This window comes from Antechinus flavipes, chromosome 1 (genome assembly GCF_016432865.1).
Source record: "Antechinus flavipes isolate AdamAnt ecotype Samford, QLD, Australia chromosome 1, AdamAnt_v2, whole genome shotgun sequence".
Classification (NCBI taxonomy): domain Eukaryota; kingdom Metazoa; phylum Chordata; class Mammalia; order Dasyuromorphia; family Dasyuridae; genus Antechinus; species Antechinus flavipes.
The window spans coordinates 272574076-272590157 of NC_067398.1; the positions used below are offsets into that span (position 1 = coordinate 272574076).

At 35.5% G+C, this 16082-nt stretch overlaps 1 protein-coding gene across 3 annotated transcripts in view; it reads right to left on the minus strand.

Moving 5' to 3' along the window:
- ACO1 (aconitase 1) overlaps nt 1-16082 on the minus strand; it is a 108543-nt gene that overhangs the window by 45724 nt on the left and 46737 nt on the right. For all 3 annotated transcript variants that reach the window (XM_051973455.1, XM_051973454.1, XM_051973453.1), the window contains 6 exons: nt 9235-9304; nt 8962-9145; nt 7987-8126; nt 6747-6918; nt 5840-5940; nt 4489-4605 (listed from right to left, as the gene is read on the minus strand). In XM_051973455.1, the coding sequence (XP_051829415.1) occupies nt 4489-4605; nt 5840-5940; nt 6747-6918; nt 7987-8126; nt 8962-9145; nt 9235-9304 (784 nt within the window). The remainder of the gene's footprint in view (nt 1-4488; nt 4606-5839; nt 5941-6746; nt 6919-7986; nt 8127-8961; nt 9146-9234; nt 9305-16082) is intronic.

Genomic DNA, 16082 nt, shown 5'->3' on the forward strand with positions numbered 1-16082 from the left:
ATTGTCAGAAAAAAAAAAAAAAGAGAGAAGAAAGAATCAAGAAGACAGTGACTGACAGTGGTGAGAGGCTACAGAGAAGTCAAGAAGGATAAGGTCTGAGAAAAGACCATAGACTTGGTAATGAAGATGATGGGGGTAAACTCTGAAATTGTCTCCCCTTTAATTTGTAAAAGAAGGGAGATTTGGGGTTTCAGACTTAGAAAAGTCTGGAGAAAAGTATACTTTCCCAGACAAACCTTTTCCAAGTAAAGTGGCTTCATTCAATTGGAGATCTTGGTCAAATCACTCTCCATTGATCTTTTGGGGGTAGCCCGGAACCTTTTAAATTCCAGGCTCTGGGAAAAAGTCTTCAAATGATTTTATTCAGTTGGAGAACTGAGCCAGATATTCCTATTGAGTGGCTTGAAACGCCAAGATAAATACCTAGGAACTATGCTTAAAAAGTTATCAAACTGTGCATACCCTTTGACCCAGCAGTGTTACTACTGGGCTTATATCCTAAAGACATCTTAAAGAAGGGAAAGGGACCTATATATGCAAGAATATTTGTGGCAGCCCTCTTTGTAGTGGCCAGAAACTAGAAATTAAGTAGATGCCCATCAATTGGAGAATGGCTGAATAAATTGTGGTATATGAATAATATGGAATATTATTGTTCAGTAAGAAACAACCAACAGGATGATTTCAGAAAAGCTTGGAGACTTATATGAACTGATGCTGAGTGAAATGAGCAGGACCAGGAGATCATTACATACATCAACAACAATACCATATGATGACCAATTCTGATGGACCTGGACATCTTCAGCAATGAGACGAACAAAATCAGTTCTAATGGAGCAGTAATGAACTGAACCAGCTACATACACCTAATGAAAGAACTCTGGGAGATAACCAAGAACCATTACATTGAATTCCCAATTCCTATATTTTTGCCCGCCTGCATTTTTGATTTCCTTCACAGGCTAACTGTACACACTATTTCAGAGTCTGATTCTTTTTGCACAGCACAATAATGGTTTGGACATGAATACTTATTTTGTATTTAATTTATACGCTAATATATTTAACATGTATTGGTCATCCTGCCATCTAGGGAGGGGGTGGGGGGAAGGAGGGGAAAAATTGGAACAAAAGGTTTGGCGATTACATATAACTTGTAAAGCTATTAAAATTAAAAAAAAAAAAAAAAGTTAAGTACCTAGGCCTGGGGCCACTGATTCTATTTTCAACTGGAACCTAGCCCCAGACCACCAATAAAAAAGACAATTTTGAACTCCAAATCTCTGCAGAAGTCCAAAGTAGGATTATGCTTTGCCAAGAGACCTCTCTTCTTGGCAAAGCTAACTACCAGGACTCTTGCCTGCTGTGAAGACATTCTCTTCTTAGGGATAACCTTTGTTATTTCTCTGACAGGACCTCTCGCCACTGAGGAGTCTGTCTTCCTAGCAACACTGGCTTCTCAGTGCCAATAAAAATCCCTTTTGCCATTCACACTTTTTGGGTCCCCAAATTCTTTCACATTGAATCTGTGCACCGACCAGAGGGAATTTTCACACCTCAATTCTCTATCACTAGACCCACATCAATAGGAATGGATGGATCACATAAGGGTTTTTTGAGTTTGGGGAAAACAGTGATATATTTGTAGGCAGCAAGGAAACAGCCAGTTGACAGGGAGAGATTAGGATAAATTAGAGAATGAGCCCAAATACAAAGCACAATCTGCTGGAGAAAATGGGATGGGATGGAATGGAAACCATTACATTCTTGGAGAAGGGTTAACCTTGTCAAGGAGGAGACACCTTATATGAAATAGAGGTATGAGGCAATAGTGGCAAAAGGCATCTGGGAAATGTCAGTTAAGAAAGAAAGGAAAAGGGAAAAGCTCTTGGTGATTCCTCCTAATTTTTTTCAGTAAAGGTGGGAGTGTGGGGTATGTGTAAAAGATCTAAGAAATGAGGAAAAGGTTTGGAAAATCCACTGTGGCGAATGAAATAGTAGTCAATTATGGAGGTATAAAAGCACTGCCTTGCTTCAGGGAAAGTTTATTTGAGATTACATAACAAAACAACCCTTTTGTAGAACAGGCCAATATAACTGGAGTTAGTATAATATCTCCATATTACTAATAATTATAAAAGTGTTTGGGTCTGAAATAAATATAGACTGGGAAAGACAATTTGTTTCCTATCAAACCTCATGATGTCTGGTATCTCCCTTTATCACAAGAGGTGATATTGATTCTATAGTAAATTCCTTCCTCACAAAACCCAAAAAGTACTCCTTTCCCCAATTAAATTCTATTTAAGAAAATATACCAAAGAGCACTTTTTTGAAGACAGAGATGCCACAAATAAATATTCAGTGTCACAATTCTAAAAAAATTGTAGGAATCAAAATATAGACACAGTTGTTTTAAATAGTATGAATGATCTACTAAAAGGAGTTTGTATTTCCATATATGTGATAACTGGGTTTGATGTTCGATTTCATCATCTAAGTACCTATATTAATTCTTTTTTTTTCCTTGTGTTTTTTTTTTTAATTATTAGTTTTACCTTTGGGAAAAAAAATTATCAAGCATTTTTTCTATCCTCATTTTTCTGTTCTCTCCTCTCCCAACAAGGGAAAAATACAAAGCCCTTATAATACATTAAGCACAGTTAATCAAATTAAATTTCCACATTGGTTATATCAAAAAATGTGTTTCTCGTTCTGCATATTAGTCCATCTCCTTTCTGTTTTGATTGAATTCTTCATTATCAGCTCTCTGGATATTTCTCCTTTAAATAGGTAATTTGGAATAGTGGACATCAGAACACATGATTTGAAGCATGAATTCTAATACAAACTGGCCACATGATTCTGGCCTTAACCACTCAGAGCTTTTTTTTTTTTTTTTGAGACAACTCTATGACTAAAAATGGAAAAGCAAAGGTCCAGAACTGCATTGATAGAGGAAGTTTCCTCACTGGAAATTAGCTACACCAATGAAATCAGATTTATATATTCTTTAAGACAGAATACTAGAGGTACTATATGCCAGGAACTATACTAGGTGCTAGAGATCCAAAGACAAAAATGAAATGGTTCCTGCTCTCAAGAAGCTTATAATCTATATCCTATATATAATCCTATACCAAGTATAGGGGAGCAGAAAATAGGTCAGTTTATTTGGATTACAGAGTGCTTAAAGGAGAGAAATGTCCAGGATCTTAGAAAATAAAGGTGGAACCAGAATGTGAAGGGCCTTCAAAATTGAACACAGAAGTTTCTATTTTATCTGAAAGGCAAGAGGAAACTCCAGTGGTTCCTTATTATTACTAGAATGAAAGAAAACATTCTCTGGTCTTTTAAATCCCTTTATAACCTGACCCTTCCATATCTTTCCAATCTTTTTCAATTTATTCCACACTTCACACACTCTCTGATCTAGTGATACTCACATCTTCTCCAGTTTGTGGCCATTTTCATTGGCTATGTTCTACACCTGGAATTTTCAGTCCTCCTCTCTATCTCCTGGCTTTCTGACTTGCTTTAAGTTCCAAGTAAAAATCTACCTTTTACAAGAAGATTTTCCTTATTCTCTTCCAGTTTATCCTATATAAATCTTTTTTCGCTCTCCCATTAGATGGTGTGCTCGTTGAAAACAGGGACTGTTTTTGCCTCTTTGTCACTCCAGCTCTTAGCATGGTGTCTTAATAAATAAATATTCATTGACTAGACTTGAGCCTACTAGAGCATGGTCTGACATATGCTTTCAAAATATCATTAGGTAGTTGTATGAAGAATGAACTGGAAAGGAGAGAAAATGGGAATGGAAATCTAAGCAGAAACCTATTTCAATATTCAAAGCAAGAGAATGGAGAGTCTGAATTAGGGTTGTGGCCACATGAGAGGAAAGAAGGGGATGGATATAATTTATTTTGGAAGTAGAAGCAATAAGACTTGACAATTGATTCGACATGAAGGGTTGAACAGGAGAGGTGGAAATTAAGGTTTACTGATGCTGCAAATATGGGTGACTATGGATTACAGTGCTCTGGACAGAAATAGGGAAGTTAGAAGAAAAAGCATTATTTGTTTTACACATGGTGATCTGATTTCTGAAATATTTTCATTACTGGGGAAATACTGATACATGTTTTTGCCTTAAGTGAACTATTGGACAATTAATCATCTCCAATTAGAAAAGCAAAACAGAAACGAAAGCATGGTACAACTGGAAAAGTACTAAGTTTGGAACCAAAGAACTGAATTATTTCATTAATAGCTGTGGAATCTCAGACAAGTAACCTTCTGTGGACTTCAGTAAAATGAGCATAATGGACATGATGGATCTCTAAGAGCTTTTCCAGTCAGAATTCAATGATTTGAAAAAAATAGGATATGTGTACAGCCTATTTGATACAAGCTATAGGGTCAATTTAATGAGAAATACTGAATACCAACCAGGCAGAAACATGCCATCAAGGGCCCTCTTACCTTGGCTCCCAGGCAGCTCTCAAAATCTTTCTTCATTTCAGATATTGCTACTTTATCTTGAGGTCTTTTGGGTCCACTGCAGCAAGGTACCACAGTTTTCAAATCTAACTCCACAATCTGCTCAAAAGAACTCAAGGATTTACTACTATATCAACAAAGAAACAAATTATTAATTTTGTAAAATTTTCAAAAGCAATGGAAATCTTGAAAATATTTAAATATGTCATTTCCCAAACAGTTCTTGAAGATAGGATAAGGCAGGAAACCACATCCTTTCTTTTCAGGAGGATCTAAAATAGCTTAGTTTTCTTCTTTTACTTTGGAGAATGAAATAAAGCCATTGAAATGATACACGAAACTATTCCTCTTCTCTCAATAGTAGCACAAGGTGAACTGAAAGGGATGATTGAAGACCTTGCTTAATTGGACATTTTCTTTGGATGTTCAGTGAGGAATTCCTGGAATTCTGCTCATGGGCCAAGCTATACTATTATTCACCTCACTCTCTTGCCAAGATTTCACAAGAAACCAAACAATATCTGCAATTGTACGCTACTATTAATCCTTGACTACTGGAAAGGTCTGTTTTTAAACTGGAACAGTAGGAGAAGGCAAGGATGAGGAAGAAAAGAAAAACTTTTTTTTTTTTTTGAGCGGATCAATTATACATTTTCCTTTCTCTTCATCCCTTTTGCTTTCACCTCTTCTCTTTAGCATAATGATGTGGGATCCAGTCTTTAAAATAATTCCTCCTTACATCTCATCCCTGTTCTAATTACTTCTCCTTAAGGCCCCTTGAGGTTACTTCCCTTACAATCTTTTGTCTTCTGTCAATAAATTTCCTTACATCAAGAAAAATTCCTTGCACTTCTACCTTGTTTATATGAAATCATCTGCCTTCTCCTTACTCCTTACGTGGATGAAGGAAGGAATATGTAAAGTCAGTGATTCTTAAAGAAAGCAATATGTTCATTAAAAAAAAATGTATTAAAGCTTTTTACTTACAAAACATATGCATGGGTAATTTTTTAACATTGACCCTTTCTTCTGTTCCAAATTTTCCCCTCCTCTCCCCTTGCCCCTCCCAGTACATGTTAAATATGTTAAAAATATGTTCATTTTCAAAAAACATGCCACAATTTCCCATGTAAAACTCCACTGTCACTCTCACTATTTTATCCAGAGACATTTACGGCTGACTTGAGCTTTTCTTTTTAAATCTTTGTACCCTTTATTTTCCTGAAGTTATTCTGTAGTCACTATTTAATGTCTTACATATAGACCAGGGAAAAAAAGAAATAATATGAATCAAATTCCTTGAAGTTCCATTCAAAGATAATTGTTTTCATACCTGGGTAAAATTTGGGTCTTGAGATGAATCACTGAAGTCTCTGAACATTCCTACACTTTGAAGGTACTTCTGGATATTCTTAACTATTTTTTCATCACGGCCTAAAGGGAAATTTTAAGGAATTAAAGATAACATTTAATGTGCCCTAGCCAAAGATTGTATATATGTGACTTCATCAATAAATATAAAACTGTAGCTTAGATGATTTAATTGACAGTTTTCTTCAATAAACCAGTTAATCAACAAGCATTTATTAAATGTTTACTATGTGCCAGGTACTGTGCTGAGCGAAGAAATACAAAGAAATGGAAGTCACTTTCTAATGGGAAGAGCAAAATACAAACAAGTACATACATGTTAAGAGATTTATGGTATAAGTAAGAGGTGAGTGGGAACAATGTAGCTTGTTGGTGAAAGGAGAAGATAAGGAAAGATTTCTTGCTGAAGATGAGATTTGAACTGAATCTCGAAGAAAGTCAAAAAAGTCAAGAGGGAGGGAGGGAGCCAATGAAAGGGCAAAAAAAAAAAAAAAATACAGTCTTTTGAGGTCCTGGTAACATCAAACAATGTAGGTTAAACATTATAGAAATGATTATTTTTACTTTAATTTTTGAAGCCAAAAAAGTTTTTGGTAAACATCCTTTCAAAACAATATTCACTGATTCCAAGTAATTTCCCAAATTTCAGAAAACATTGCTTTTTATCTCTTACCTCCTCAATATTTCAATACTGTACTATTATTCACAATACATGTGAATGAACACCAAGAAAAAAGGAAACTTCAATAGTCACATACTTATAAAAAAAGCTGAGACAGAACTAGAAGCATGGGTTTATGAAACAGGGGTCCCATGCTTTTTTAAGCTGAGTATTTACTTTCTAAAAAGATCTTTTACTTCCTATTTACCTGTTTGGATGAGGTACTTGATACTAATTTCATCCACTGGGAAAAATGCAGCAGTTGCACCATATTCCGGACACATGTTAGCAATGGTGGCTCGATCAGCAATGGACAGCTGGGCTACCCCTGGTCCAAAGAACTCAACAAATTTGCCCACTACACCAACCTGGCGAAGGTGCTAACAACAGAAATGAGAAGAAGCAAGAGATTTTTTGAATCGTATATTAAATATGTAAAAGCACAGCAATGCCAGTACATATTCATGTGCCTGTGGGTAAAACAAAAAAATTATGTTCCCACAAACAAGACTTGAAAGTAAACCCTATAAATAAAAATAAAAATACAGTATTTTAAAAGAAATTAAACCAGATTGCACCCTTCCTTGCGAAAGTTATTGTAGTAGCAAAAATGAATTAAATTTTATTCATTCAGAATAAATTTTTACTTGTTCTGAATAGGTAGATGACTGGCTTATTTCCAAGGCTTCAAAAAAAAAATATTACAAATCTGAAACCAGAATAGAAATAGATCTGTCAAAATACAAATAAAAACAAAAAAACCTACAACACTCTGATTCACTTTAGCATACCTATAGAATTCCATAATAAGTGACTAAGACCTTACCATTCAAGCTCTTTATCTTAATGTGACACAGCCAAAGCAGTGGCTCTTTTCATTACATCAGTTCCCTCCTCAACTGTATCTACATAAAAATAATTTATACAAATTTGTCTTTGCCTAAGGTTACTTTGTTAAAAATGGAAGAGTAATCCATAGACAAGAGATATTGTGATATAGTGGCTAGCAGGTCAGCCATGGAGTCATACACTGAGGTCAAGTCCTGAATCTGACATAGACAATGTGTCTATGGGCAAATCACTTAATCCCTCATTACCTAACGCAACTCAAAGTATCTAAATTGCAGCTGAGTTATTAGTCTGCTTGGGGGAGGGGAGAGAGAGGTGTCTCCACATTGGGAGCTACTTACAGCTCTGAAATTACTGGTCCATGCCAATCTACTCACTCTAAAAGATTTATACTAACCTCAGAAAACTATTGTTGTTTCTCTAAAAAATTCAGTAATGCCAGCAACCTGAAATTTAACTGCTCATCCCCAGAATATTCTCCAATTCTATATCCACGATGTCTATTACTTTTTAAAGGGTCTAATTTTTATTTTTCTCAACCAACAGTACAATACCATTTATCATTACTATATTCTGAAAATTATAAAATGAAAACACACCTTGGTGATTGTCAGCACTATATCTGTGGAAGTTACCAGAGGATCAGGATTGCCCTGAAGTTTGTAACCAAACACTTGAGGAAGCACCATGCTAATTGGCTGTCCTAGCATCACAGCTTCTGCTTCTATTCCACCCACACCTGAAATAAATGACTTAATATAGTTAATATTTAAATAGGATAAGAAGAGAGACAGTCAATTGTCACCACAAAGAAAATAAACTCTTTACAGTATTCTTTAGTATTTATTTACAGTATCTTCCAGCAGGGATGCAATAGTTGTCGAAATAAGATAGGTCTAGGGACTGGATCTGTGATTTTATTCACATAGGGAATTCTAGAATGAGAACTCCTCTATTAATTCAGATCAGCACGTATCACCTTAGAGAAATGCCCAAAGCACAAAGAATTTAGTGCCTTGTTTAGTCCCACAGACAGTGGGTGTCAGAAGAACCTGAACCCACATTTTTCCTGGCTTTGAGATTAGCTCTCTATGGACTACACTACTGCTGCTCAATCAAAACACTAAGAGAAAAGCAATTCAGGCTTTGGTTAGAACACTATACTGAAGCCAAGCTCCTATGTTTAGTCTTTCTACATGATAATTTCCTTGACAACACACAACTGTAGCCTGCATCTCTAAGATAGATATCTTATCATAGAGAGGACTCAGGTAGAACTAATGTGAATGAATCAAGACAAGTTCACCCGCATACAACTGGGAAATTTAAATCATAGCTTTTGTGCCACCAATAAGACTGCCTTCATTTTCATCCTTGAAAGATAAGACAGCACTATTACCAAGCCCAGACACAGAGAAGGTCATACATATATACTGTCTGACAGAGAGAGAGGGTAATATTAGGGTCAGTGAGATCTATATACCATAACCCCAGAATAGGAAGCATCAAGAACTCTTGGTGGTATTATTTTCAAACTAGTAAGTAGCAGGCTAAGAACCTGAAAGTGTACTTACCCCAACCCAGAACACCCAAACCATCGATCATCGTGGTATGTGAATCAGTGCCCACCAGGCTGTCTGGATAGTAGTACCCATTCTGATCAAATACCACTCTTGCCAAGTATTCTAAATTCACCTGGTGGATAATCCCTGAACCAGGGGGAATAATCCTCATGTTGTAAAAAGCCTGGGACCCCCACTAAGGAAAAAAAAGGGAAACAAAACTATTTGATACACATGTAATACCACACACATTGGAAAAAAAGGACAACCAAATTTTGCTCTTACCTTTAAAAATTCAAATCTTTCTCTATTCCTTTCAAATTCTAGGTCTTGATTCTTCTGTACACTATCTGGTCTGCCAGAGAAAAGAATCAAATGTGTAAATGTAAAGATTTGAGATACTCTTTCACATATAGTTTGATACCATACAGTTTGCCCCACATAATAGTATATCTAAAAAGTTTCAAGTGGATGTTAGATGAAATAATTACTCCAGAGGAAAAAAAAAAGGTGTTAAGTAGAAAAAATAGCTATATTGTGGTTCATGTGATTTCTATGATGCCTTGAATTAAACAGAAATTATTTACCAAATATTAATTAACTAAATTTACACATTCAGACCAATCTAAAAATGAAATTTTATTCCTGATGATTGCAGGAATATCTAGAAATTATATAAAATCTTCATTTCTAAATTCTTTTTTTTGCATCAATTATTGCTAATCAAATGTTAACAGATAGCCATTTTATTTATATTTATAGATGGAAAAAGAAGATATACAATATTAACTGATATGTCAAGTCACAGTCAATTAAGAGGCTGACTCCCAGGTGAATGTTTTCTGCAGGAACTCGTTCTTATTCATTTTCCAATAACAAGAGGAGCTTGAAACTCAAAGGGGCCCTAAAACTTTATCTCTCAAGGAGACAGTCTCCTTGAATCTTGGCTTCTGTAAAGGACCCTGGCTCGAGGGAAACAGGATAAACAAAGTCCTTCCGTTATCCTGAGAGACGGAAGACTACCCCCTCTGATAACACTCATTACTGATTAAGTTCTCTATAAAGGTAAGGATTAGTCCACAGACACCCATTCAGTTCTAAGATTTTCTATTCTAATTCTAGCTCAAGCTGCGCTGACCAGGCCCCATCAAGAGCAAACCCCAGCTTGTAGATAAAATGAGCCAACTTGGAGCTCAGTCCTTGCAGAGGACCTAACATGACAAGGAATTTCTCTCTCCCTGGCATAGCAGCAACCTCTGCCTGCTGAAATAATATTCTCTTTCAGCATTACCCTCTCTTTATCTTCCTCACTTATTTCCCTAACAAGACTTTATACCTCTTTGTCAGGATTTCTCTGCTAGAAATTCTCTATGTCTCTGCCAGAACTCCTTCACTAGAAATTTTACCTTGCCACCAAGGAACTCAGTCTTTCTATTCATGCATAGCAATGGTTGACTTCCCAATGCCAATAATAAACTTCTTTTTACCAGTCTAGCTTTTTGGGTTTGTAAATTCCTTTACGAAGGACCTCTGCACTGCCAGAAGGGGGTTTCTCCAACTCCCTGCCATGCACCGAATCCTAGGGGGATTGAGGGGAGCCAAATCTCTTCATTTGGTTCCCTGAACCCTGAACCTATCACTAACCTCATCATTTAAGTCCCTGACCACTAGGAACTTAATCTCATCAACTACTGACCATCAAAGAGTTGCTTCCTTTCATGTTCTCATTATCAAGAATTTTAAAAACATTTTAAATTTCTCCTTGCCACATCTTTCTCACTCCTCTCCTCCCAAAGAAAAAAGAAGAGAGGAAATAAAGAGGGAAAGAAGGTAGAAAAGGGAAGGAGATAGGGTAAGAAGGAAAGGCAGATTGAGGGTTAGAAAGCATATCTTTTATTCCCTTTCCAGCTCTTGCTATTTCTATGACCACAGGAAAACCACTTCATTTCTCTGATGACTCATCTGTAAAATGAGTGGGTTGGATTAAATAATTGCTAAGTTTCCTTCCATCTTTAAAGTTCTATGATCTGATGTTTAGCAATCTCTACTCTTTCTGACTTTCTATGATGACCAATAAGCACTTCTCCAAATCTTCCTGTTTCCTCTCAAATTCCCAATATCCACCATACAGCAGACTTGGCATTCTACTTTGCTGAGAATAGTGAGATCATTTGACAGAAGCTCTCTCAATTTATTCTCTTCTGTCTCAGAAGGTACAGATATCCCTAATTCCCTCTAGTCATGATAAATCCCTTTTAGCTCATCTTCTTTTTTGCCTCCCAGGGGCATTCCTTTTACTTACTTATTTTTCTCTATAGTAGTTTATTTTTCCAAATATATGCAAAGGTAGTTTACAACCTTCACCCTTGCAAAACTTTGTGCTTCAAATGTTTCTCCCTTTCTTTCTCCTCCCCAAGACAGCAAGCTATCAGCTATAGGTTAAATATGTGCAATTCTTCTAAGCATATTTCCATATTTATCATGTGTACAAGAAAAATCAGATCAAAAGGGAAAAAAAACAAGAGAAAGTAAAAAACAAGCAAACAACAACAAAAGGTGAAAACACCAGTATGCTTTGATCCATATTCAGTCTCCCTAGTTCTCTCTCTGGGTATAGATGGCACTACTTTCCATCACAAGTCTATTGGATTTTTGGTTCATACTCTTTATTTATTTATATTTATCTTTATTTATACCAGTATCTTTGCTTCAACAGTTAACTTCTTTTCTCATGCAACTTTAATCTTTCCATTGCCAGTGGCTTCTTCCCACTAACCCTAAACACTTGCTTAGGTTTTCCCAAACCTAAACATATTTTCTTTTTACTTCATCCTTTCTCTTTGTTCCTTTTCAAGGCTGAACCGTTACACTTTTTATCAGATTTCTATACCTTCTCTTCAATTTTTAACCATCTGCAATCTGATTTCTATTCCTGTTATTCTACAGGAACTTCTCTCTCATATCTTTTTAGTAATTTTCTAATTGACAAATATGGTGATTTTTTTTCAGTTCTTCTAATTCTTGGGTCTCTTAGCCTCATGCAAAACTGATGACCATTGCTTCAGGGATCTTTACTTCTCTTTTAACCCTCTATAAAATGAGGACAAAGTGTCACATGAGATCCAAGGAAGGAAAAATTCCTTATAAAGTAGGGGAGAAGAGAAAGGTGAGATCAAGGAAGGAATTTTGGAGGATGTGATGTCAAAGTAGAAATTACTGCATATTACTTTGTAATGTAAATGGGAAGAAATCATGGGATAGTGGGTAAAAAGCTGGACTTAGAATCAGAAATACTTGAATTAAAATCCCATTCTCATATACCTATTAGCTGTGTGACCATGGGCATGTCACTTAAACTTGTTCCCTCAATTTCTTCATCAGTAAAATGGGCCTAATAATATCTGTAGCATTTTACACATAGGACTACTATACGAATCAAAGAATAATATGTAAAATGCTTTGCAAATCTTATGCAAATGCTAGTTAGACTACATATAACTATTTTTAAAATATGATTTTTATGAGAGATTGCTGTGGGCTAACCAATACAGAGATTTCAAAGTAAGACAGCTCTTTCTACCAATAATAGCTCCTGAAATCTTCTCTGCAACTCAAGGCCTCAAAGAATTGCCTAAAACAATAGAGATTAAGTGAGTGATTTGTTCAAGATTAAAATTTCCAGTGTATGTCAGAGGTCACATCTGAACACAGATATTTCTGACTGAGGCCAACTCTCTAACCATTCCTTAATTAACTCTCAGGCCAACTCAAGGCATGGAAAAATACAAAATGATTCTCAAATCCCATGAAGACCCTCCATTTTGTTTTCCTAATAGTATAAAAGATGTATAGCTGGGGTGGAGCAGGCAGAGAATGCTGAGAATTGAAGTTTTGGAACCATCCTCAAATATTTAAATTACTAGTTTATCAAGACTCTTAATGTAAGGTTTGTCTGATGGACAATGAGTTAACATACTAATGGAGGAATTAAACCACACCCCTATTGACACTCTCATTTTAAATGGAAAAATGCATTGAGTTTAAATTCTATCTTTGACATATAATGACTATTTGACCCAGACAGTACTGCAGAAGTCTTTTGGTCTGTAATTTGCAGAAAAGAAGCTAATCTGCATTGGTAGAATAATTTTACTCATCCGGGAGATCTCTATACCAATGAAATCACAGATTGAATCCTCATCTTTTTCTATTATAGGTGAAATTAGAAGACTTAGGGCAAGTTGCTACTCAATAAAAGGATGGTTCACAAGTTCTTCATAGGGAACTGAATTACCTTCATTTTGTACCCTAACACAATAAGAAACATCATTTCTTAGGATACTTGTGTCAAATTACTCTAAAGTACTCATGATTAGAGTAAATAAACAAGATCACCATAAAGATCATTTTAGATTACACAACCTTTATAAAGAATGAAACTCCATTAAGAATTTGACAGAAGTCTTCAAAGGAAATTATACTTTGATATTCTGATGATTCAAGGTGACTACACCAAAAGTATTCTGAAAGATATGTCAGAAAATTTAGGTCAGAAATAAAAAGTCCAAAGGTTTGCAAACTGCTGAGAAATGTCATGTGTGAATTTCATGAATAAAGTATTTTTTTCAAGAAGAGAGCTGGATATCATCAAACAGGATGACATGAATTATCACAAAAAGTACAGCTGACCATATCTTTTCAGAAAATGACTGGTTACCAATATGGAGTTACCCTAGTCAGCTATCTACATGCTTTTGGATCACTGACTAGAGCAAAGCTCAAAATCAGTATTTCCTTAGAAGAAAAGGTCAAGCTGAGAAGAACCTTGTAGCAGTGCATATAGTTATAGCAGTGCTGATCTGACTTACTTCATCAGTTGACTCTGAAAACTGGACATGAATAAAAATAAAGACATTAATTCTAATTATTGCCATTTTGATATAAATTCAATTGCTGTGTGTAAATTCCCTACCATGGAAATATTATGGCAGTCAAAAATACAAGAGATGTCTAAAAATGCAGCCTCATTTGCAGAACATGATGGAAGAAGATGACAGCAAAAACTTTCAGTTTTGATTCCAAAGTCCAGTGCCCAACACACAGTTGGCACTTAAAAATGCAGTTACAACGAATTGAATTAGCTCATGTGAATTTTGATTATTCAAGAACATTTGTGTACTTAAAAGAACAAGTTGTATTAAACTTGTCACAAAAGTTTGACAAGTTAAGCAGTGTAGGCTGTGCTGCTATGTTTATTTCAGATAATCTAAAACTATACAACAAAATGTAACTCTAAATATAAGAAGTAAACAGAATCAAGAAAACAATATACACAAAGGCCACAGCAAGGTTAATGAAAAGAACAATAAGAGAGAAACAATGCCGTCTAACTTTAATGACCATGGACACACAGAAAAGTGTCCTTACAGCAATGTGTGTGTATGGAGGGTGGAGGAAGGGACTATGGATGTTAAAAAATGATAAAAGGTGTGGGTTGGGTTTTGTTGAACTGCTTTTTTTCTCTTTAAAAAAAAAAATTCCTTGTTACAGAGAAGATGGAATCTATTTGAAAAGCAAGGTGACAAAGAAAAGATATCAATATAAATTGTATTGGCATTTAAAAAAACAGGAACTATGCCAAGCAGTAGTGAGTTATGCTGGTTTTGGTACTCTATACAGAAGTACAAAACAGGAAATGCCTCCTAACCTCTGGTATCCCTTGGGACATTTGATTTTAACCATGCATTGAAGTCAAAGTTCCAAAGGAATACACTAAAACTTGTAGATAAGATCAACAAAATAATGTATTCTTTCATAAGTGAATTATCATTTAGTTCTAGTGCCAAATCCTAAAAGGTTTTTTTAGGGGGAGTGGCTTTGGAATATATAAAACAAGATAGTAATAAACTGAAGTTTCCATCTTGTTTTAAGGTTTGCAAAACACTTTCCCAAAAACAATTCAGTGAGGGAGATAGTTCATATGATATCCTCTCCATCTGATAGATGGGGAAACCAGGTCTCAAAGGTGTTAAGTAAGCTGCATATGTTCAGTGTTTGATGTGTCTTAAGTCAGAATTATAACTGAAGTCTCCTGATTCTAAGTTAATCAATTTCTCCACTATCCTGAAGCTGACTCTAATATACATTCCTAAGACAGATGTTATTAGTATTCATTTTTATCACTCAGAGCAGATCAGAGTCCTGCTGGAAATATATCACCCCCCTCCCCCACCCCCCCCAGTTCTCTGCCAGTTAAATTCAGGAGATGAAAAGTTGGCAAAAGCCCCATAGCACATAATTTCTTGAGAGAGTTGGGACACATTCCATTGAGTGACTTACACAAAATGAAGGATCAGACCCAGAGGTCAGATTTAAAGAAAAACAATTTTTTTTTTTTTTTACAATCAATCTATTTTTGAATTTCATGAAGAATCCCTATTTCCTAAATTTCAACATCAATCTGAAATCAAAGTTCATGCTTGGACTTTGTTTTTGTCCTTAACAATGTTTTATTACTGTAATGTAATCTAAGAAGATCAACAAGGAAAAAGATAGCAATGTTGAAGGGAGTGTCAAGGTCTGCAGAGGGCTGGGAGTGAGGGGGATTTTAGCTACAAAAAGCTATGCCATCAACTTATTAACCAGACAAAAAGTAAGAAGTAATCAAGTAAATACACAATTTTTAAAGTACTTACTATTTAAGCACCTATTATTAAGCACAAGATATAGTGGATACAAAGAAGAAAAAACATGTGAAACAAGCCCTCTTGGAGATTATATTGCACTGAGGAAGACAACTTGTATATATGTAATAATATGAAGAATAAATACAAAATGAGTACAAGGCAAAGTTAATCATAATCTGCAAAAGTGATAGCTCTTAAATACATACACACAACACCAACATATTCCAACATACAATTTACTTAAATTTTAGTCCGATGTCACAGAGTGTTGTGCAGGTGGTTCAAGTCTCTAAGGACATGCCAGGAAAATACAACTCTTACAAGTTCCTATAGGCATCAAGCTTCAGGCCCTCTGAGGACTAGCCGACTTGTTATCACGATGACAAAGTAATCTTTTTAATCCTCTATAACTTTCCAAGACTATCTACTGAAAATGTAGCCAACTTG